The sequence below is a fragment of the Podarcis tiliguerta genome, assembly GCF_965153285.1.
Source record: "Podarcis tiliguerta genome assembly, chromosome: 13".
Lineage (NCBI taxonomy): Eukaryota > Metazoa > Chordata > Lepidosauria > Squamata > Lacertidae > Podarcis > Podarcis tiliguerta.
Window position 1 is genome coordinate 9,113,308 of NC_139546.1, and position 23,006 is coordinate 9,136,313.

Consider the following 23,006-nt stretch of genomic DNA (forward strand, 5'->3'; position numbering starts at 1 on the left):
GAGGTCCGTTCTTAACCTGAAACTCATTCTTAACACTTTAGCTAATGGGGCCTCCTGCTGCGCCACCGGAGCACGATTTCTGTTCTCATCCTGAAGCAAAGTTCTTAACCCGAGGTACTATTTTTGGGTTAGTGGAGTCTGTAACCTGAAGCGTCTGTAACCTGAAGTGTGTGTAACCCGAGGTACCACTGTATAGTCTGGCCCCCCCACAAGGTCTGAGGGACAGTGGACCGGCCCCCTGCTGAAAAAGTTTGCTGACCCCTGGACTCTACCTCCTCCATTGGAATGGATAGGGAAGTTGTAGTAGCCAAGAAGTTCTGAATGGCTACCAAAGCTTTTGTACCTAGAGCAGATTACTACATTGGAAGGGTTGGTTTTAAAAAGTGCACAATTCACCAGGAGGTTCTAAAGCACCAGGCCTACTGAAACGAATGGGAACAGTATTAAGAGCTACCGTATTTTTTGCTCTATAAGACGCACCAGACCACAAGACGCACCTAGTTTTTGGAGGAGGAAAACAAGAAAAAAAATATTCTGAATCTCAGAAGCCAGAACAGCAAGAGGGATCGCTGCGCAGTGAAAGCAGCAATCCCTCTTGCTGTTCTGGCTTCTGGGATAGCTGCGCAGCCTGCATTCGCTCCATAAGACGCACACACATTTCCCCTTACTTTTTAGGAGGGGAAAAGTGAGTCTTATAGAGCAAGGTAAAAAGGTAAAGGTACCCCTGCCCATACGGGCCAGTCTTGACAGACGCTAGGGTTGTGCGCCCATCTCACTCAAAGAGGCCAAGGGCCAGCGCTGTCCGAAGACACTTCCGGGTCACGTGGCCAGCGTGACATTGCTGCTCTGGCGAGCCAGAGCCGCACACGGAAACGCCGTTTACCTTCCCGCTAGTAAGCGGTCCCTATTTATCTACTTGCACCCAAGGGTGCTTTCGAACTGCTAGGTTGGCAGGCGCTGGGACCGAACAGCGGGAGCGCACCCCGCCGAGGGGATTCGAACCGCCGACCTTTCGATCGGCAAGCCCTAGGCGCTGAGGCTTTAACCCACAGCGCCACCCGCGTCCCTTATAGAGCAAAAAATACGGTAATTCCATTCATTTGAATGGGGCCTGTGCAGGCCTGTGCCCCAAGCAGGTCATTTCACCTGCAGAGGCATACTCCATTGTCTCTCAAGACAGACAGATGTCAACAAAGTACAGGAGACATTCTGAGCAGGTTGCACCCTAAAACTGGGATGGGCGACATGTTGGTCTTCCAGAAGTTGGGCTCCAATTTCCATGAGCTGCTATTAGCATGGCCAATAGTCAGGAGTGATGGGATATGTATTCCAACACAACTGAGAGCTCAAAAAGGAAGTCACGTCCATGAAACAAGACCGTTGTCCCAAGCTCACATGTCAACAGCTTGTGGACTAAATGCAAAAACACGAGAATGGAAGGCGAAGAATTTGTCTTTTCTTTTTTAAAAAACGGAACAACTTTAAACATTTTATTCCCATTGTGCCTAAATTTCCTTAGTAAACTACCAAAGCAAAACAGTAAACTTTCCCAAAGCATTATAAATAAGTACAATGTCAAGGTCATAATTTACAAAACTGCAGGTATAAAAAAGTTTGTTTTATTCTTTATTAACTAAACCTATATACCCAAGGCCTTTGTTCTGGTCAAACTGGAAGGCTAACAACTTTATGTCTTTGGTACTAAGCTTACATCAAAGCGGTTGCGCCAGAAGAAAACAAATGAATCCCTGATCCTGACACCAAGGTCTGAATGTATCATGTGGAAGCAAGGGCTCAGCATCTATGATTACAGCAGTCAAATCACACAGCCCTTTATCCGTCCCATGTCTGAAACACAATTCAATCCAGCGAAAATAATCAGTATTTGCTGCTACTGTTGGTCTTAGCCTGTAAACCATGGGTAGGCAAACTAAGGCCCAGGGGCCAGATCCGGCCCAATCACCTTCTAAATCTGGCCCGCAGACGGTCCGGGAATCAGCGTGTTTTTCCATAATGTGTGCTTTTATTTAAAATGCATCTCTGGGTTATTTGTGGGGCCTGCCTGGTGTTTTTACATGAGTAGAATGTGTCCTTTTATTTAAAATGTATCTCTGGGTTATTTGTGGGGCATAGGAATTCGTTCATTTTTTTCTTCAAAATATAGTCTGGCTCCCCACAAGGTCTGAGGGACAGTGGACCGGCCCCCTGCTGAAAAAGTTTGCTGACCCCTGCTGTAAACATTATGCCATTTTTTACACCCAGGGCTGTAGCACGGGGGGTGCGGTAGGTGCGGTCTGCCACGGATGTCCCCACAGAGGGAGGGGGTGACAAAATGGTGGGCGGCACTCACGGTGGGGCGTGCAGAGCGTCCGAGTCACACATCTCTCCTGGGAGTGATGCGGTGGCTTGAGCGCCCTGCAGGCTCCGCGCAGCCCCAAACGGTCCGCCCGCTGTCCCCCCCTCAGCTGTGGGGTGGCTGAGTGGGAGGAGGCAGGCAGACTCTTTGGAGGCCCCATGATGCCCCCATGGGCAGGGCACGTGCGCCGCCCCGGGTGCCCGACTGGCTTGCTCTGCCACTGTTTACCCCCCAATCTCCCCCTTTGCGCTGTGGTTTCTCTGCAATGAAATGAATGGGGTGGAATAACTCAACACCCGCTAGGTTTGCCACATGTCCTCTTTTCCCAGGACATGTCCTCCTTTTCATAGGTATAGTATATTTTGCTCTATGAGACGCACCCAACCATTTGACAAGGTGCCCCATGATATTCTTGTAAAGAAGCTGGTAAAATGCGGTCTTGACTATGCTACCACTCAGTGGATTTGTAACTGGCTGACTGACCGAACCCAAAGGGTGCTCATCAATGGTTCCTCTTCATCCTGGAGAAGAGTGACTAGTGGGGTGCCACAGGGTTCTGTCTTGGGCCTGGTTTTATTCAACATCTTTATCAACGACTTGGAGGATGGACTCAAGGGCACCCTGATCAAATTTGCAGATGACACCAAACTGGGAGGGGTGGCTAACACCCCAGAGGACAGAATCACACTTCAAAACGACCTTGACAGATTAGAGAACTGGGCAAAAACAAACAAGATGAACTTTAACAGGGAGAAATGTAAAATATTGCACTTGGGCAAAAAAAATGAGAGGCACAAATACAAGATGGGTGACACCTGGCTTGAGAGCAGTGCATGTGAAAAGGATCTAGGAGTCTTGGTTGACCACAAACTTGACATGAGCCAACAGTGTGACGCGGCAGCTAAAAAAGCCAATGCAATTCTGGGCTGCATCAATAGGAGTATAGCATCTAGATCAAGGGAAGTAATAGTACCACTGTATTCTGCTCTGGTCAGACCTCACCTGGAGTACTGTGTCCAGTTCTGGGCACCACAGTTCAAGAAGGACACTGACAAACTGGAACGTGTCCAGAGGAGGGCAACCAAAATGGTCAAAGGCCTGGAAACGATGCCTTATGAGGAACGGCTAAGGGAGCTGGGCATGTTTAGCCTGGAGAAGAGGAGGTTAAGGGGTGATATGATAGCCATGTTCAAATATATCAAAGGATGTCACATAGAGGAGGGAGAAAGGTTGTTTTCTGCGGCTCCAGAGAAGCGGACACGGAGCAATGGATCCAAACTACAAGAAAGAAGATTCCACCTAAACATTAGGAAGAACTTCCTGACAGGAAGAGCTGTTCGACAGTGGAATTTGCTGCCAAGGAGTGTGGTGGAGTCTCCTTCTTTGGAGGTCTTTAAGCAGAGGCTTGACAACCATATGTCAGGAGTGCTCTGATGGTGTTTCCTGCTTGGCAGGGGGTTGGACTCGATGGCCCTTGCGGTCTCTTCCAACTCTATGATTCTATGATTCTATGCTTCTATGATTAGACACACCTAGTTTTTAGAGGAGGAAAACAAGAAACAAGAAAGCAATGCAAAGCTTCCTGAGTGAACAGGGAGGAGCGCTCCGGCTGCGCTCAAGAGGCTTTGCGTGGCTATACCAGAATCCAGGAGAGCAAGAGGGATTGGTGTGCACTAATCCCTCTTGCTGTTCTGGCTTCAGCGATAGTTGCGCAGCCTGCATTCACTCCATAAGATGCACACACATTTCCCCTTACTTTTTAGGAGGGGAAAAGTGCGTCTTATAGAGCGAAAAATACGGTATGTGAAATGAGAGTTGTCGTAGAGATCCGTAGTTAAAAGGAGAAGTCGGCAAATGTGTCCTCTGTTCTGCTCGTCAAAACATGGCAACCCTAACAGCAACTGAATTTGTGTAATTAATGATGTAAATTGTGTATTTTTGCCACAGCAGACAGTGGGACAAATAATAGAAAACAAACTGCAGCAGGAGACATACATAGCATATGTGGCATACATAGAGAAGGGCAGGCCTGCACTTGCGATATCGCCAGCCCACCAGGGGCTCAATAAACCTAAGTTTGGTGCCTGTCTGTAGACTGCAGAAATAGGGCTGGGGGTGGATAGATATAAGCACCTGTCAGGTCAGCTTTAGGAGCTAAGAGAAGCTTCAAATAAGCCATTACTGGCAAAGGCAACTAGAATTATTATTATTATTATTACTATTACATTTTTCAAGGCACTTCATAAAATCTCTTCATCTGTCTCTCTTACACCACAGCACTTGTAAACAGAGGCTCAAGAAACAAGCAACAAACCCAAGCAACAAGCCATACTTCGGTGGCTACTCTTCTTCTATATTTGGCCCTAATTTCGATTTCATTTCAGCACCAATTGCTCAGTCCAAATGACTCTCGGTGGCCTGCTTGCAAAATGCAACGGGGAGAAAGATAGTTGTCTAGTCCAGGCTGGGCTGCAGAATTCCCCCATTCCAATATATATGAAAAAGAGAGATCCGTATCTTTCAAACACTTTCGCTCCTGGGCATTACAGGTGTCCCTGCGTGAAGTCTGTTTTCAGAAACGACAAGAAAGGCACGTTCTTCCTGGGCACAGAAACGTAAACTTGGCCTCTTCCTACGACCCCTTAAGGCTCTACACCTCAGTGCCCTCCCGGGCATAGATGAGACTATTGACTGTGAAGTTGTATAAGTGGTTGTACTGGCCTGACTGGCCCCCGCTGCCGGGGTGGAAGGGGCTGTAGTAGGCGGCAGCGGGCGCCGAAACTCGCTGGAGCTGCTCCGCGGGGGCGACTTCCTGGGCGAAGCTGCAGCCGCCCGGGTGTCCCGCAGGGAGGTTCCTGTGGTGTAGGTCACTGCCAAGGCTCCCAGCCAAGCGCCCGCCGTTGCTCAGAGAGTTCATGCTGCTGAAAAAGCTGCTGAGGCATCCGGCTGCGGGCGAGACGATCACAGGCGGGGAGGTGCTTTTGGAATGGTCCTTCATGGACGCCATCGGCTCCAGATCGGAGGAGGGGCTTTCCCCACACGGCTTGCCCGGGACTAAAGGGATGGCGTGGCCTTCCTCCGACTTCAGAGTCCCCAGCGTGGAAGCCGTGGCTGGCGCTGCAGAGCTGCTGGGGTCAGAGCGGCGCTTGCGCTTGCGCCGGAAGTTCCCGTTGTCAAACATTTTCTCACAGTTCGGGTCCAAGGTCCAGTAGTTTCCCTTTCCTGAAGGACGACAAGAGAGTAGAGGGTTAAAAGGGAAGCCTTTCCTTTAGACTGCAGAACCGCAGACTCCCCAAATAGCATCTTAGTCCCATCCCACCCGTTCCGAACATTTGTGGAGTTGCGTAGTCCACAATTGATGCGTAATTTATGTTAACTTGTTTTTAAACATTTCAAGATGCTGTCGTTTGGTTTCATTGTTTTCCTATTGTAGTAAACCTCTGTAGTATATTTTTATGATATCAGCAGTATATAGATACCTTTATAAGTACAGTGGTGCCTCGCAAGACAAAATTAATTCGTTCTGCGAGTTTTTTCGTCTTGTGAATTTTTCGTCTTGCGAAGCACGGTTTCCCATAGGAAATGCATTGACGGTTTCCCATAGGAATGCATTGACGGTTTTAAGAAAAAGGCTCAAGACGTTTTCGTCTTGCGAAGCAAGCCCATAGGGAAATTCGTCTTGCGAAGCAACTCAAAAAACAAAAAACTCTTTCGTCTTGCGAGTTTTTCATCTTGCGAGGCATTCGTCTTGCGAGGTACCACTGTACAGTCATACCTCATGTTACGTTCGGTTCAGGTTAAGTTCTTTCAGGATACGTCCCGTGGTGACCCAGAAGTAACGGAACGGGTTACTTCCGGGTTTCGCCACTTGCGCACTCGCTCAAAATGATGTCACGCACATGCGCAGAAGTGACGAATCGTGACCCGGCATGTTCAGACATAGGTTGCGTTCTGCTCATGTTGCGAATGGGGCTCCGGAACAGATCCCGTTCGCAACCAGAGGTACCACTGTAATTAAGCTAATGCCAAAGAGAGACAAAGGTCCTACAAGCCTAGCGTCAGGGACATGGCTGAATCGAACGCCTGGGAAGAGTCTGACTCTGGAGATGAAGGAATGTCAGCACAGAGGGAGCCAGAATCAGACTCTGAACATGAGGGATTGCATCCGCAGACAGAGCAGGAGTGGGTTAGTTCGGCCCCCCTTCATCAAGAGTTCCCAGACTCAGATAGAGCAGCAGACTCAGAAAGCTCACAAGCAGAGGGAGGGGAGGAGATAGACGGCTTTGAGGGGTTGCTATGCAACCAGGAGGGAGGCAGTGTTTAGAGGGATCTTTGTTGGATAGCGGGGGGTGGGGGGTGGGAGGAGTTCACCCACCTTCTCCCCGAACCAGAAGAGCTGAAAGGGTTACAACGCAGCGGAAGTACAAGAGAGGAAGGACTGGACTTTGGCGCCCTTCCTGCTGAGAAAGGGGTGGAGACTCAGAGTGACCGACTCGTAGCTAAGAGAGGCAGGCTCGGAGCTGCACTCTGGATGTTAATTGTAAATATTGAATGAATTTATTATTACGGGCACAGACCAGTTCCTTAACTGTAAATAAATGTAGTGGTAACTCGGGTTAAGTACTTAATTTGTTCCGGAGGTCTGTTCTTAACCTGAAACTGTTCTTAACCTGAAGCACCACTTTAGCTAATGGGCCTCCTGCTGCCGCCGCGCTGCCAGAGCACGATATCTGTTCTCATCCTGAAGCAAAGTTCTTAACCTGAAGCACTATTTCCGGGTTAGCGGAGTCTGTAACCTGAAGCGTATGTAACCTGAAGCATATGTAACCCGAGGTACCACTGTACCATAAAACTGCCAGAGACTCATGAATTCTTGCTTGCCTGCCTGAGATCATTACACCTAGGCAAACTGTGGCACTCAGATGTTGCTGCAATCCATCTACCACCAGCCTCACCAGCATGGGCAGCGGTCAGGAATTATGGGAGCTGTAGTTCAGCAACATTTCCAGGGGCCACAGGCTGTACCAGAGATATTATTTTGAGGGTCGCAGCTCCCAAACCCTGAAGTACCATATTTCTCACTGTATAAGACAATGTTTTTTATTACAGTGGTACCTCAGGTTATATACGCTTCAGGTTACATACGCTTCAGGTTACAGACTCCGCTAACCCAGAAATAGTGCTTCAGGATAAGAACTTTGCTTCAGGATGAGAACAGAAATTGTGCTCCGGTGGAGCGGCAGCAGCAGGAGGCCCCATTAGCTAAAGAGGTGCTTCAGGTTAAGAACAGTTTCAGGTTAAGAACAGACCTCCAGAACGAATTAAGTTCTTAACCTGAGGTACCACTGTACCAGGGATAAAACTTAACAAGCTATAAAATCTCTCCTTTCGGTCAACTAAGAATTATTACGTTGTAATCCTATGGATGTCCACTCAAAAGCAAGTCCCGCTGAGTTCAGTGGGGCAGATGCCGAGGTATATGGATGTATAGGATCGAAGCCGAAGGCTTTCTAACCAATTCTTTGAATCACTTAACAGATCATTAACCAAGCCTTGTGAGGAATTTTTGAGGGAGTTTGGTATGTTTAGTCCGGGAAAGAGGAGACCAAGACAAGATATGATAGTCCTTTAGATATCGGAAGATGGCTATCGCATGGAAAATGGTTCAAGCTTGTTTTCGGCTGCTCTGCAGCATGGGACCTGAACCAATGGCTTCAAGGGACAAGAAAGCAGATTCCGCAGTTATGGACCACAGGTATGAAATTTACGGCATGTAATGCCTTAAGAGAGAATATTATGAAAATGATATACAGGTGGTACATGACACCAGTCAAGCTAGCAAAAATCTATCATTTGCCCGATAACAAATGTTGGAAATGTAAAGAGACTGAAGGTACATTCTTTCACCTTTGGTGGACGTGCCCAAGGATTAAGACTTTCTGGGAGAGGATATATAATGAAATGAAAAAGGTATTTAAATATACCTTTTTGAAGAAACCAGAGGCCTTTCTCCTGGGCATGGTCAGCCAATTGGTGCCAAAGAAGGACAGAACTTTTTTTATGTATGCTACAACAGCAGCAAGAATACTCATCGCGAAGTATTGGAAGACACAAGAATTACCCACTCTGGAAGAATGGCAGATGAAGGTGATTGACTATATGGAATTGGCGGAAATGACCGGCAGAATCAGAGACCAGGGAGAAGAGCTGGTGGAAGAAGACTGGAAGAAATTTAAAGACTATCTACAGAAATATTGCAAAATTAATTAATGAATATGAGAATGATGTTGGATTGAGGTTAAGGGTTTTTTAGCAATAATGGTATGAAAGAATATGCAAAAATGGAATGTTAACAGGTGGAAAGTTAAAGCCATAATACATTAAGATCAAGATAAAGATAAAGGTAAAGAGGGAAAGGATTTGCTGAATAAATAAATTGAATTGGAATACAAAGAGGGGAGGTGTGGGGAGGTCCGAGAAACAAGCAAATGCAAGATATGTCATGAAAGATTGAAATGTTTTTAATTGTTCTTTATTTTTCATTTTTGTATTTTTCTTTTTTCTTTTTGTGAAAATCCTAATAAAACATTATTAAAAAAAAAAAAAGAAAGCAGATTCCGACTAAAGATCAGGAAGAATCTTTTGACTGTATGATCTGTTTGACAGTGGAACAGACTTCCTCAGGAGGTGGTGCACTCTCTCTTTCAATGGAGGTTTTTAAGCAGAGGATGGATGGCCAACGGTCATGGATGCTTTAGTCGAGATTCCCACATTGCAGGTGGATGGACTAGATGACCCCAGGGGTCCCTTCCAACTCTATGAGTCTTTGGGGGTGGAGAAATCCATATTAGCAAACTTATAATGTAGAAGCTTTTGGCAGAGAGGGAGAGTTCACTGGGAAGTATAAGAAATTACTATGCAATTATCAAATATTTATCCATCTTTGCTGAAAGGCATGTGTGTATAGACATACAGTGGTACCTCAGGTTAAGTACTTAATTCGTTCTAGAGGTCTGTTCTTAACCTGAAACTGTTCTTAACCTGAAGCACCACTTTAGCTAATGGGGCCTCCTGCTGCCGTCGCGCCGCCGGAGCACGATTTCTGTTCTTATCCTGAAGCAAAGTTCTTACCCTGAAGCACTATTTCTGGGTTAGCGGAGTGTGTAACCTGAAGTGTATGTAACCTGAAGCATATGTAACCTGAGGTACCACTGTAGATACTCAGTCACTCATTCATTCCCTATTGTACTTAACACCAACCAAAACAGCTTCAAACAAATAAACCTGTGTTTTAATTAAATCTGCTTCCAGATCAATCCATTGCTGATGATAGTCTGCAGTCCCTGAAATGCCATGTGCCAAAAAATGAAAGCCACCGTTCAAATTTGAAAATGCAGTATGTATGCAGTTCAACCGAGAAAAAACAGCTCCGAAACAAGTTTCTGTTATGCAAGAACTCGATGCCAAGCTCTCACGTTTACAGTGGTACCTCGGGTTACAGACGCTTCAGGTTACATACGCTTCAGGTTACAGACTCCGCTAACCCAGAAATATTACCTCAGGTTAAGAACTTTGCTTCAGAATGAGAACAGAAATCGCACGACGACGGCACGGAGGCAGCAGGAGGCCCCATTAGCGAAAGTGGTGCTTCAGGTTAAGAACAGTTTCAAGTTAAGAACGGACCTCCAGAAGGAATTAAGTTCTTAACCTGAGGTACCACTGTATTTCCCCAAGGAAATGAACAGTGGTGGGCCCAACTGCTCTGTGCTTTGCCGCTCCCAAGTACAGTGGTGCCCCGCAAGACGAATGCCTCGCAAGACGGAAAACCCGCTAGACGAAAGGGTTTTCCGTTTTGGAGGTGCTTCGCAAAACGAATTTCCAATGGGCTTGCTTCGCAAGACGAAAATGTCTTGCGAGTTCCTGCGATTTTTTTCCGCTCCCCACCCCCTTTTTCTAAGGCACTAAGCTGCTAATAGCCTTTTAGCAGCTAATCCGCTAATCCCTTAAGCCTTTAATAGCCGCTAATAGCCGCTAAACCGCTAATCCGCTAATAGGGTTGCTTCACAAGACGAAAAAACCGCTAGACGAAGAGACTCGCGGAACGGATTCTTTTCGTCTTGCGAGGCACCACTGTACTGAAGCGTTTTCAGCTATAAATGACTTGGATTTTCCATTCTCTTCAGGAACGACTATGGGAAGAAAGGGAGCTACTGGTCCCATTTTTCTACCTCCACTGATGGAAGGCAGGATGCCCCGAGTTTCAGCTGCCAGGAATCACAAGCCGAGAGAGTGTCCTGGCTTGCCAGAGGCACCTGGCTGTTCACTGTGTTCTTATCCACATACGGGAAGAACGCATGAAGCTCACACAGCACAAAAAAGTTGGGCATATTGCAATCGGGGAGGGGGTGTTAAGCAAAATATGGGGTCCCCATCCATCTTACACAGCCACACAGCAGCTGCTGGGCCATGACCCGAGTGTTTGGTCAATAGTAGGAAACTTTGGAGCAGTTATTGTATTTTTCGCCAGATACCACTGAACCAAGTTTGAAAGACAGGTTGCTACTAAGACTTGGCTTCCGATAAGGGTTTCCATTTAAGAAAACGGGCAAATTTTTACTGGGCATTGTTGGGAGTGATATAAATAGAAAGGAATATACTGTATTTTTCGCTCTATAAGACGCACCAGACCACAAGACGCACCTAGTTTTTGGAGGAGGAAAATAAGAAAAAAAATATTCTGAATCTCAGAAGCCAGAACAGCAAGAGGGATCGCTGCGCAGTTCTGGCTTCTGGGATAGCTGCGCAGCCTGCATTTGCTCCATAAGACGCACACACATTTCCCCTTACTTTTTAGGAGGGAAAAAGTGAGTCTTGTAGAGCAAAAAATACAGTAAGCTCTTTTTATATGCAATAACAGCAGCAAGAATATTACTGGCCCAAAATGGAAGCAAGAAGAATTACCGACGATTGAAGAATGGAGGATGAAGTCAATGGACTATGCAGAACTAGATAAACTAACAGGAAGGATTTGAAACCAGCGGGACCAGAAATTCATGGAAGACTGGAGTAAATTTACGGACCATTTGAAAAGTATTTGTGAAGATCAGACGACGTTTGTAAGAAGTTTTGTGAGGAGTATTATTGGAAGGATTGCAAAAATGGAGAAGGGGAAGGATGATTTGTTAAGAGATGTAAAGGCAATATAAAGTTAAGAAATGCATAAGAAGAGGTTAAAACGGTGGATCATCAGAGGTGCTGATGGAAGTCTAAAAAGATTGTATAAGTGATAAGTTTTGCGGTGCATTTTATAATTTATATGTTAAAATCAATAAAAATTATATACCGTATTTTTCGCTCTATAAGACGCACCAGACCACAAGAAGCACCTAGTTTTTGGAGGAGGAAAAGAGGGAAAAAAATATTCTGAATCTCAGAAGCCAGAACAGCAAGAGAGATCGCTGTGCAGCGAAAGCGGCAATCCCTCTTGCTGTTCTGGCTTCTGGGATAGCTGCGCAGCCTGCATTCGCTCCATAAGACGCACACACATTTCCCCTTACTTTTTTGGAGGGAAAAGGTGAGTCTTATAGAGCAAAAAATACGGTATATATAAAAAAGAAAAGGGGGAAATGACCATCTTTACCCATGTTTGTACTTGAAGCTTCAGGCCTGGACCCATAATGAGCACACTCAGTCCTACAAATGGCGGCACGATGCTCTAAACATATCCCAGGATTTTAACCAGAGAGCAACGCATGCAACTCAGGTTGCCAAGTGAATGTTCAGGTTTGCAGATCCCAGTAACAGACTGAAGGCTGATGTTCTATTTGAGATTGTTTGGCTTTTTGTGAAATTTTGTGTTGTCCTTCTCTCTCCCCCTCCCCCCCTTTTTTTGCACGATGTGCTTTTATGTGTGAGAAAAGTGTGCCTCGAGTTTATAAAATTAAATCGGGATGTTCAGACTTGAGCTCTTTGCTTCTAGAAATCGTCGCAGCCCACTTTGACTTTGTGAGTTAGAACCTCTTATTTTACCAGGTTAATCTCGCACTGCTGTATAATAAAACTGCGAAATCTCCACTACCAAATGTTGTAACACATTCATAACCAGTGCCGGATTTACGTATAAGCTAAACAAGCTATAGCTTAGGGCCCCACTCTCTTGGGGGCCCCCAAAAAATTTAAAGGGAAAAACCCCTGGATGTACATTTCCAAAATATACGAATATACGGGGGGGGGGGGATAAATTAAATAAAACCAACATACAGCAACAGTGTTTTGTGTTGTGTAGGCACCTATGATGTAAGTAATGGGTCCCGCCTGCTAGCCTGCTCCCTAAAATATCACTGGTTTGCTCATTTCTATATCAATCACTTGGGTAAAATGCATATTTTGTTACACAGTGGTACCTCGGGTTACATACGCTTCAGGTTACAGACTCCGCTAACCCAGAAATAGTGCTTCAAGTTAACAACTTTGCTTGAGGATGAGAACAGAAATCATGCTCCGGCGGCGCGGCAGCAGCAGGAGGCCCCATTAGCTAAAGTGGTGCTTCAGGTTAAGAATAGTTTCAGGTTAAGAACAGACCTCCGGAACAAATTAAGTACTTAACCCGAGATACCTCTGTATGTGCAAATGGCTTCAGATAGCTATTAGATCCATAAATTACCATACAGCATATATTCAACACAAAAAAACAGCGGAAATTTGTTGTTGACAAAGGACAGCTGGACATATAAAGGACCCCATTACCTTCAGGAGCTTAGGGCCTCATCAAACCTAAATCCAGCCCTGATCATAACTCCCTGGTTCTGGCCAGGATCCAAAGAGTTATGCGCATACATACTACATGCGCACACATACAAACACACAGACCTCCCAATTTTCACTTTCAATTCCAGTGCTCGCACTCGAACAAGACCGCTTCAGAACGTCCCCCAACCTTCAGGAGCGGCCGGCTGAAAAATTACAGAAGCCTTTATTTAAATCCCACGTACAATGCACCTCCTAAGCCACAGTCCTGTCTGCATTACTTAGTATCTTCTCCCATATACTCGCTGCTCATTAAACTGGGTATCCTTTGTTCTGCGAAGGGCAGGGCATCATAGGCCAAATATTTTATTACAACTGAAATAAATCATTTCCTTAATCAGTGTGTTGTTCCCTTTGGGGCTCTGGAACCAAGTAACTTCTAACAAATGATTCACACAGCTGATGGGAACCGGGATATAACAAAATCTAGATAGCTACAGGTTCTCCACCTCTCTTTGCCTTTTTTTTTGTTTTTAACGGTAAACAAAGACAGGGAGCTGGAAGCAGTGAACAGTTGCGGAAAAGCAGACTTGTTCAGCCAAGAAAACTGTTGCAGTTGACATTCTACACTGCAGTTTAATATATGAAGTGTAAAACGGCTTTTGCTTCAATCAGCCTGTGAGTCGAACTGTATATCAGAGCGAGCGGACTTCAGATTTGTTGAATCATTTCTGGAGGTTTTTGCCCCTTGCGCTCCATTACGGAGTGCTTCTGAGCACCTCTGTGTCGCAATGAGTCCGTGTGTCTGGCTCTTAACCAGAAGGTTGGTGGTTCGGGCCCACCCAGGGTTGGCTGTATTGCCGGGGGGTTGAATGGATGACCCCTGGGGTCCCTTCCGACTCTAGAATTCTATGCGCTGCGCTTAGGAATTTGTTTTCAGCGCTAGAACTGAACTTGGCTCCTTTCACACCAAAGTCCACTCCTGGTTAGCTTTCTTCATTTTGGCAGCTTAATTTCAGAGGGGGGGGGGAGTTCTTTTCATCGCTAAACAATTCAGGAGTTAGATCGTCCAGAGATCTACCAGCAGATTCCAATCCACTGTCTTCCCACCTCAGGCATACACACAGTGCTTTTTTTCCTGAAAAAAATGTTTAGGAGTACTCTCATTTCCCTAAAGGTAAAGGGGCCCCTGACAATTAAGTCCAGTCGCAAACGACTCTGGGATTGCGGCGCTCATATCGCTTTACAGGCCGAGGGAGCCGGCATTTGTCCGCAGACAGTTTTTCCAGGTCGTGTGGCCAGCATGACTAAGCAGCTTCTGGTGAAACCAGAGCAGCGCACGGAAACACCGTTTACCTTCCCGCTGGAGCGGTACCTATTTATCTACTTGCACTGGTGTGCTTTCGAACTGCTAGGTTGGCAGGAGCTGGGACTGAGCAACGGGAGCTCACTCTGTCGCGGGGATTCAAACCGCTGACCTTTCAATCGGCAAGCCCTAGGCTCAGTGGTTTAACCCACAGCACCACCCGCGTCCCTCTCATTTTCCTACTCACATTGAAATACTGCCCCTCAATGAGGCCAAACTTAGATTCACAAAAATGTTTAGGGGTATGCGTACCTCTGTGTACCCCCAGAAAAATCCTACATGGATCAAGGTGCTTCATTTGTATTACAGTGGTATCTTGGGTTACATACGCTTCAGGTTACAGACTCCACTAACCCAGAAATAGTACCTCGGGTTAAGAACTTTGCTTCAGGGTGAGAACATCAATCGCATGGCAGTGGTGCAGCGGCAGCAGGAGGCCCCATTAGCTAAAGTGGTGCTTCAAGTTAAGAATAGTTTCAGGTTAAGAACGGACCTCCAGAAATGGATTAAGTACATAACCAGAGGTACCACTGTACAAGTATTCTCTTCTGCTGTAACAATAAGAAGAGGTTTCTAGGGAGTCTCAAAAGGTGAACTAAGCCTCACAAACGGAAATTACATGATATCTCTCCACCAATTTTTGCTCAATAACTGGATGCTGATTTTGTCAATGGGTGTTGTGGGTTTGCCTCCTAGCCAGCTGCATACAAGGCACGCATAGCCCAGAACTCCTGTCTCATTTATCAACAACCACCACCACCCGGGAAGGTAGATGAGGCAATAATTGGAATAAAAGCAGGACAGATGTGGTTGGACTATGACTCCCATCAGTCCCAGTCCACATGACCAATGATCAGGGATGATGGGAGTTGTAGTTCAACATCTGGAGAGCACCCCATTGGCTGGCCCTGTGATGGAAGTAGCATTCTTGGTTGAGCAAGGGTTTGAATCTGGCTTCCCCACACCCAAACTTAACACCGTCTATGGCACGACAGAGAGTCTCTTCTCTTCCCAACCTCCTCTTCCAGAATCTCCCATCTGCAAAGATCATGTGTTCACGAGTTGGTTTCAAAAGCACACACCAGTGCTTTAAAAGATAAATCTGTTTTTAAGCATACTTTCCCAGCTCTCGCAATGAACCATGACGGTCAGAAGCTGGTTTCTTGTTATGAAAGAGGAGGATTTCTAGCCAATTATAACAGCTGTTAAAACCTGAAGTCGACAAGCGTTCAGGATGCCCATCACCCTTAAATCCCTGCCTCGTTCATCTGAAATTAAGTCTTTCTAAGCTGCAGATTTATTTTTTCCCTGTTCGAGATCCGCACTGGTAACACTTGTTCAAGCCATCTGGAGAAATTGTATTAGCCACATTCCTTGTACGACCATTTGAACGGAGACTTGAACACCTCCGTGGATGTAGCATAAGGTGGCATCTTCTCCCACCCCTGACACATACACTTGTGATGTCCCCAGTTTATCTCTTGCCATCGTCAATAGCACCCACAAATGCCCCTCAAAGAACGACTGACATAGCAGTCTGGCATAACAAGCCCCACATCGCCCGGGGCATGGGTATCCAAATTTGGGAGGAGAACACACCGAGGAACTTTTTTTCTCACCGAAAAAATGGAGAATTGTACATTTTGCCTCATATCTCGGGTTCTATGAATGCTAGAAACGCACTCTTTCTTTGAAGAAAGAAAAATGAAAGCTGGGGATGTGTAGATTGTGGTTCATCTGAAGGAAATAACTGCCCTTTCTTTTCCTCCTCATGGATGTTCATGGAATGAGGGATCCCCAATTTTCATTTACGCTGCAGCCCAGCTTCTCAGTTACAAATTTATCCCCGGAAAATATTTTGCAGCAAGTGAGAAAGTGTGACTGTGTACAGCTACGTACACAATCTATGTTTGCGTACAGCTGTGTACAGCTAGGTTTCCTCACCGCTGAGGTAATTTTCTCTGAGAAGGGAGCACAACTTTTAGCCAGGCATCTCAGCATGCTTCTCCTTCTTGCCTCTTTGTCCAGGACAGCTTCCCTGCCTCATTCAGTGTGCAAGAGCAATGCTCCTCTGAACAGAAACTCTAACCCATTCCTCCCTAGTGCTTGCTTGAGCCGTTGGTTTTTCTTTCACTAAAAAAGTCATCGTCTGCGGCACAGGATTCATCTTAGGGCATCTCAACCTGACTGCCAAGGAACACGGAGTTTGGCAAAGGGAGACAGTCGCTTTAGGCGTCAGATGCTGGGGGCAGTGACAGCAACCACCCCTGGCCATTTCCCTCTGTTGGGGTACAGACCTGGATATGTCCGGGGACCCCTAAACTAGCCGGCTGCCTGAGGTACAGTAAGCCTCATCACCAGCGCTGAAATTCTGGTCCAGCTTCCAGTCCAGTCGGCTTCTGTCTGTGGAACTGAGAGGACTCCATCTTGCTCTTTGCCTCGGGTGGCAAAATGTATTGAGCTTGGGCTGGCCCAAGTTGTGTCTGATGCAAGAGCAGGCTGTTGTCAGGCTCATACAGCAGGCTGAGACCCTACCTGCCCGCGGACTGTCTCACCAGAGTGGTGCATGCTCTGGTTATCTCCCGCTTGGACTACTGCAATGCGCTCTACGTGGGGCTACCTTTGAAGGTGACTCGGAAATTACAACTAATCCAGAATGCGGCAGCTAGACTGGTGACTGGGGGGGGGGCCGCCGAGACCACATAACACCGGTCTTGAAAGACCTACATCGGCTCCCAGTACGTTTCCGAGCACAATTCAAAGTGTTGGTGTTGACCTTTAAAGCCCTAAACGGCCTCGGTCTAGTATATCTGAAGGAGCGTCTCCACCCCCATCGTTCTGCCCGGACACTGAGGTCCAGCTCCGAGGGCCTTCTGGCGGTTCCCTCATTGCGAGAAGCAAAGCTACAGGGAACCAGGCAGAGGGCCTTCTCGGTAGTGGCGCCCGCCCTGTGGAATGCCCTCCCAGCAGATGTCAAAGCGATAAATAACTACCTGACATTTAGAAGACATCTGAAGGCAGCTCTGTTCAGGGAAGTTTTTAATCTGTGATATTTTACTGTATTTTTTGTTTCTATGGAAGCCGCCCAGAGTGGCTGGGGAAACCCAGCCAGATGGGCGGGGTACAAATAATAAATTATTATTATTATTATATGCACGCCAGCCCTGGGCAGTAAGGCCAACAGTCAGGGATGATGGGCACTGCAGACCAGAAAGGGCTTTTTCTGTGGCAGCTTTGTGCCTACGGAAAAGCCCCCGCTCTGGGGTGTGTCTCGCCGCAGCGCTGTTTCCTTTTCATCGCCAGGTGATGATGAACATCTTTGTCCAAGCCTTTGGGGGGGGGGGTGAAGTGTCATAAATCATGAGAATGTTTTTGCTGCTGCTCTGCGGTTTCACTTTGTAGCAATTTTATGACAAGCTATATTAAAGTTGTCGCATATTGTTCCAGCTTTTTTATTGTTATTTTTTTAAAAAAAATTATTTATATCTACCTAGGAAACTAATTTTATCACGAGCATTAGCTTTTCAAAACACTGTCTATTGTACCTATACTCTGATAATTTCATTGTGCTTACTGTTTTTACGGATTTGTTAAAATGAAATTTTTAAATTCTATTTTATGAAAACAACTTCCTTTTAGTTAAGCGGTATATAATTTTTGCAAAATAAGTAATAATTCTTACGAAAATGCATACAGGGCCAAAAAGTTAGACCCAAAGCTGCCCAGGGTGGCTGGGGAAGCCCAGCCAGATGGGCAGGGTATAAATATATTATTATTATTATTACTATTATTATTACTATTATTATTACTATTATTATTCATTTAGTTCATACAAATGCTATGCTGCCATATTATTTTTATCCTGCATGTCCATATAAAATGATTTTTACAAACTGCATACACTAGAAATACAAGTGGAAACAAAACAAAGCTGTGAGCCGAGGCTCATATTAGATGCGACAGAGGCGGCCATGTTTGGCCTGTTCATATGTCTGCCCATCCACATATAAAAGGGTGCATGATTTTAGGTCAACGGGAGAAGGAAGCAGAGCCTTTAGCTTCCTGTGGTCTGTTGCCACAGGTGCCTTTCTCTGGGACCAAGGGCCAAATGAACTGAGACATTAGTCACGCATAGCTCAACAACTGCATTACTGTGTATTTTCGACGCAAATACCAGCTGCAGGTGTGTTTGTGTGGAAATCCAGATCGGGGCCACGATGGAAGTAAAACTTCCCCACACACCCTGACTGCTATTTAATTTTTTAAAAAAGAAAACGAAGAATAGCAATCTATGCAGAAACATGCGAACAGTGTTGCTACTTAACTGTTATTTCAATCTGCGGGCCAGACATCTAGCAGTTATCTAGGCTTGGAAAAAGTGGGTGACTAGCTCCTCAAACATCTCAGCCTTTTACTGCATTTTTATGGATGGAAATAGGCAACACCTAGTATTTTATTTTGGTGGCCCTGTGAACAGATTAGCATGCCTAGAAAGAGCTGAGGAGAAGCTACCCTTTGCAGCACTCTTTTACTCTGTATGGGGTACGCAGAAATCATCGAGGTTGTCAACAAAGTTGCTAACTTAATGCCTAATGGCAAATTCATGTACCAAAACTCCCAGTTCAGGGATGATCAACAGAGTTTATAGGGAACTTTTGAGTATTCAAGGCCCATCACAAACTTTACCTCAGGAATCCTTAACAATTAGATCAGAATTATTGTCCTCCTATTGCAGATGGAGGCAGGAAAAAGATCTTCATTTTTCATCTATGAGCTAACTGGGAGCAATTCAGTTCTCAAATACGCATTGCATACCATTTGGGGTTTGTTTGTTTTTTAAAAAGACAGAAACGAGATAGAAATCCTTTTATGAAGCAAATGGCTTCTTATGATTTCCATGGGCATCTGGACATAGGAAGCTCTCTTACGCTCAGTCCATCAGCACATTACCGTTTACACTGACCGACAGAGGTTATCCAGGGTTTCAGACTTCTCAGGAGATCCTGGGGTTTGAACATTTATTTGTGTGTTCAGTTTATATACCGTTCTTTATCCAAAGATCCCAAAACATGGGAGCTTCTGCGTTCAAAGCAGACGCACTATGACGAAGCTATTGCTCTCTCCCATAGGATGCTGCCAGAAGCCATTTTGTAACTAGAAAATAAAATGCGCAAGATTGGTACTAAGAGCATGTATTCAAGAATCAAGCTCCACAGAGCTTGCCCTGATATCACTTAAGATAGGTTGCTTATTCCCAGAACAAATCTATGTGCCGGCGTGTATATGAGCGAGAATTTCTAATTCTCCCATGTGCAAAGGAAAACCGTTACTACGAATTGGGTGCGATAACGCACCTTATTTGATCAGAAAAGGAAGTTCCTTTCCAAGGCCGAAGAAATCTCAGCAGGGATTCCCTTCTTTCAGCAGGGAAGCACATGGCTCCAAGGCATGTCGAATTGAACACATACCACACACAGATCACATCCCTTTCACTCTGCCGCAATTAATCCTGAAATATTTCCAGCTATCGCGGTCCAAAATCCTAACTTCCCTTAAGGAATGGCGGGAGGGAGTGCGTGCATTTTGCAACTGCATGTGCAAACATGCTTGGCAAATAGAAAGCATTAAGGGGTCTCTCTTTTGAATGAAGTGGTGTTTAGTGGGAGGCTGTACAGCTTACCACCTGATCCTAAGGACGTTAGCAGTGCAATCCTATAAGCACGAAGAGGACTGCATTGCACAGATGTTCTGGTGTGTATTTAGTTAGGAGTTAGGCCCATTGCGCCAGGGACTTACTTCTGATTAAACCGCGCCAGGCACGGTGTGGCAAAGTCCTCTGCAAGTTAACTAATGGCACTCACTTCCGCACAACTGCCTCGGATCACTGACACCGGCCTTCCAAGTTGATCCGTTTAGGACTTGGGAACCACTCTAGGTCTCCTCCTAGGAAGTTACTCTTTAAAAGAAAAGAAGGGTATTGACCTACACCCCAGTACCCAGGCAATGTGAGGGGCCATTGGGATTTTGGCACCTGAGGAAGACCCCAAAATTGTGCCTCCCCTCCCGACTAGTGAAGGAGGGATCAGGGAAGATCTAGATCAGGTACAAGAGGAGAGTGTTTTGACATCGGGATCAGATACTCTAGTTCATTCATTCATTCAGCCTTTATGGGCATAATTTTTAGGCAACAACCAAAAATGTCCAGACGTAATAAATGCATGCGACATATAAAAGACCAAGCAGCCTCCATTAGGTAAGGTTAAGAAGAGTGGATCAAATTTAATGATTACTTAGTTAAATATGTTAAGTTAAATTAACTGAAAACAGCTTGCAGATACTTAATTGGCTTAGGATTTTGTTTATGTTAAGTGATGAATTAATATGTTTAATTTCATAAAGTGAAGATTTAAGGATGCTAATGTTCAAGTTAAATTTTATAAGAATTGTGATTTGGGAAACCTTTAAAAGGATATGCAATGGAATTCAACCAAGGGGAAGCCACTTAACAAAGTTAATAAGTGTCATTTTCAGTAAGGCTATGATTTATGCTTGTTTGTCTTATGTGTTTATTTGTTTATAATATTGTGAAAACCAATAAACATTTTTTTTGGGGGGGGAAGAAGTTTTAAATCTGACTTTAAAAATCTCAGCTAAGGATGCTTTGAGATTCCTGCAAATGCAGATGGAGTCTCTCTCCCAACCCTAAAATTCCGTGTTTTGGGGGGGATGTGCTAGCCTGGAGTGGCGGGGGACACCTGCCTTCGTGGACCTCTCCACCCATGCTCAGAGGCACTCTTTCCCCCCGCTTCCCCGCCATCCCCACGCGCGGCGATGCACCCACCGGGGTCGTCCTCGTCGCGGGGCACCTTTCGGAAGCAGTCGTTGAGGCTGAGGTTGTGTCGGATGGAGTTCTGCCAGCCGGCCTTGCTGCGCTTGTAGAAGGGGAAATTCTCGGCCACGTACTGGTAGATGTGGCTGAGCGTCAGCTTGCGCTCGGGCGCGCTCTGGATGGCCATGGCGATGAGCGCCGAGTAGGAGTAGGGTGGGCGCACCAGGCGCAGCAGCTCCTCCTGGCTGGCTAGGCTCAGCCAGCCCAGCTCCGACGGCGCCCCGGAGCCGCCCGCCGGCCCCGCAGCCGAGCCCAAGAGCGCCGGCGCCCCGACGCCCCTCGGCGGGCAGCCGTAGGGCAGGAAAGGGGCTCCCGAGCCCCCGGGACCGCCACCTCCTCCTCCTCCTGCTGCTGCTCCTCCTGCGGTACCCCCGACGCCCCCTCCGCTGGGCACGTAGGGGCCCCCTCCGCTCACCCCCCACAAGTAGCCCCCCGCGCCCGGCGGTGGCCCGTAGTCGCCCAGCGCGTACGCGGCGCCCGGCTGCCTCTGCCCCGACGTGCCCGCAGCCGCCGCGGCTGCTGCTGCTTGGGGATACACGCTGAAAGCCTCGCTGCAGTAGACGGCCATGGCGGGAGCGTCCCGGGCGCTGCTGCTGCTGCTGCTGCTCCGAGACCAAGGCGCCAAGGGGCTGCCGGGCGCCGTCGGGGGCGAGCGAGGAGCGCGGGGCGCGGGCTGGCGAGGCAGCTCGCGGGCGCTCATGGCCCAGGCGGCAGGGAGGCGCGGCGAAGGCGGACCAGTCCCCGCCCAGAGCCGTCTGGGCCAGCCTGGAGGGGGCTGCCTCTCTGCCGCCGTCGACGAGCCTTATAGCCCCCGCGCGCTTTGCCCAGCCTCCCGGCCCGGGGCCCGGGGCTGGCTGATCCCAGAAGGAGGGGCTGTGGCGCGGCTGCAGCCCGTCGACGGGGCGGGCGGAGGCGCCGCCGCTGCCAGGGAGGGGAATCTGGTCCCTTGGCCTCGGTCGCCCCGGGGGTCCCCTCCTCCGCTCCTCCTCTCTCGGCGAAGCGCTTGTGGATCGACGAGGCTTGCTTCTGCCCGTCGGGGGGAGGGTGGAATTAAAGTGAACGTGGGACAGATGGGGGGGGGGGACTAATGAGTTGAATGTGTTGGTAGAATGAGGGGGATCTCAGTCCCAGCGCATCTTTTCGCCAGAGATGCTGCCCGCGCGCTTTCGACGGGGCTTACTTCCGAGTAACAGGACGGTCTCAGCTCAGGCTCCCTGCTTCGTGTCTGCGGGGCCCTCGCCTCTCCGAAGTGGCTGCTCCCTTGCAGCTGCCCTGGGAGGCGAGGGAAGAACGCAGAGAACTTTTCGACAACAAGCGAAACTTGGTCTTTTCTGGAGTCAGACTACTTGGAGGGGTTTGTGTCAGTGGGGCTTCGGGTCCCAAGGAAAGCGATTCGAAAGGTGTTTCGGGATCGCCTCCAGGAAACTTCATGCAACCTGCGCCTACGCGGGTTCGCATTGCAGCGCCCCGGAAGCCCGTTCCATCACTCCATCTGGCGAGACAGGATGGGTGCAAATTATATTACACCGTGTAAATAATAACTTGGCCCAAAGATGAAACAAAACCAGCTCGCACTCGCCCCCCCCCTCCAGCACGCTCATCTTCATTTTATTTCAGACTCAGTTTTCTATTTCCAATGTCTGATCAGC

The 23,006-nt window shown here is 47.2% G+C and overlaps 1 protein-coding gene and 2 long non-coding RNA genes across 3 annotated transcripts in view; 1 reads left to right on the forward strand and 2 right to left on the reverse strand.

Moving 5' to 3' along the window:
- Positions 1 to 23,006, reverse strand: part of LOC310661726 — a 313,777-nt gene that overhangs the window by 114,192 nt on the left and 176,579 nt on the right. The window lies entirely within an intron of this gene.
- Positions 1,169 to 2,745, forward strand: LOC310661721. Its single transcript, XR_014504100.1, has 3 exons — positions 1,169 to 1,251; positions 1,311 to 2,015; positions 2,081 to 2,745. It is a non-coding gene; the product is annotated as an uncharacterized lncRNA (long non-coding RNA).
- On the reverse strand, positions 3,884 to 22,057 carry FOXI3 (forkhead box I3; the record flags this gene model as incomplete). The annotated part of the gene is made up of 2 exons (XM_083407872.1): positions 3,884 to 5,578; positions 21,310 to 22,057. The coding sequence occupies 2 exons, from the start codon at positions 22,055 to 22,057 to the stop codon at positions 5,007 to 5,009; spliced, it is 1,320 nt and encodes a 439-aa protein (XP_083263998.1). The 3' UTR covers positions 3,884 to 5,006.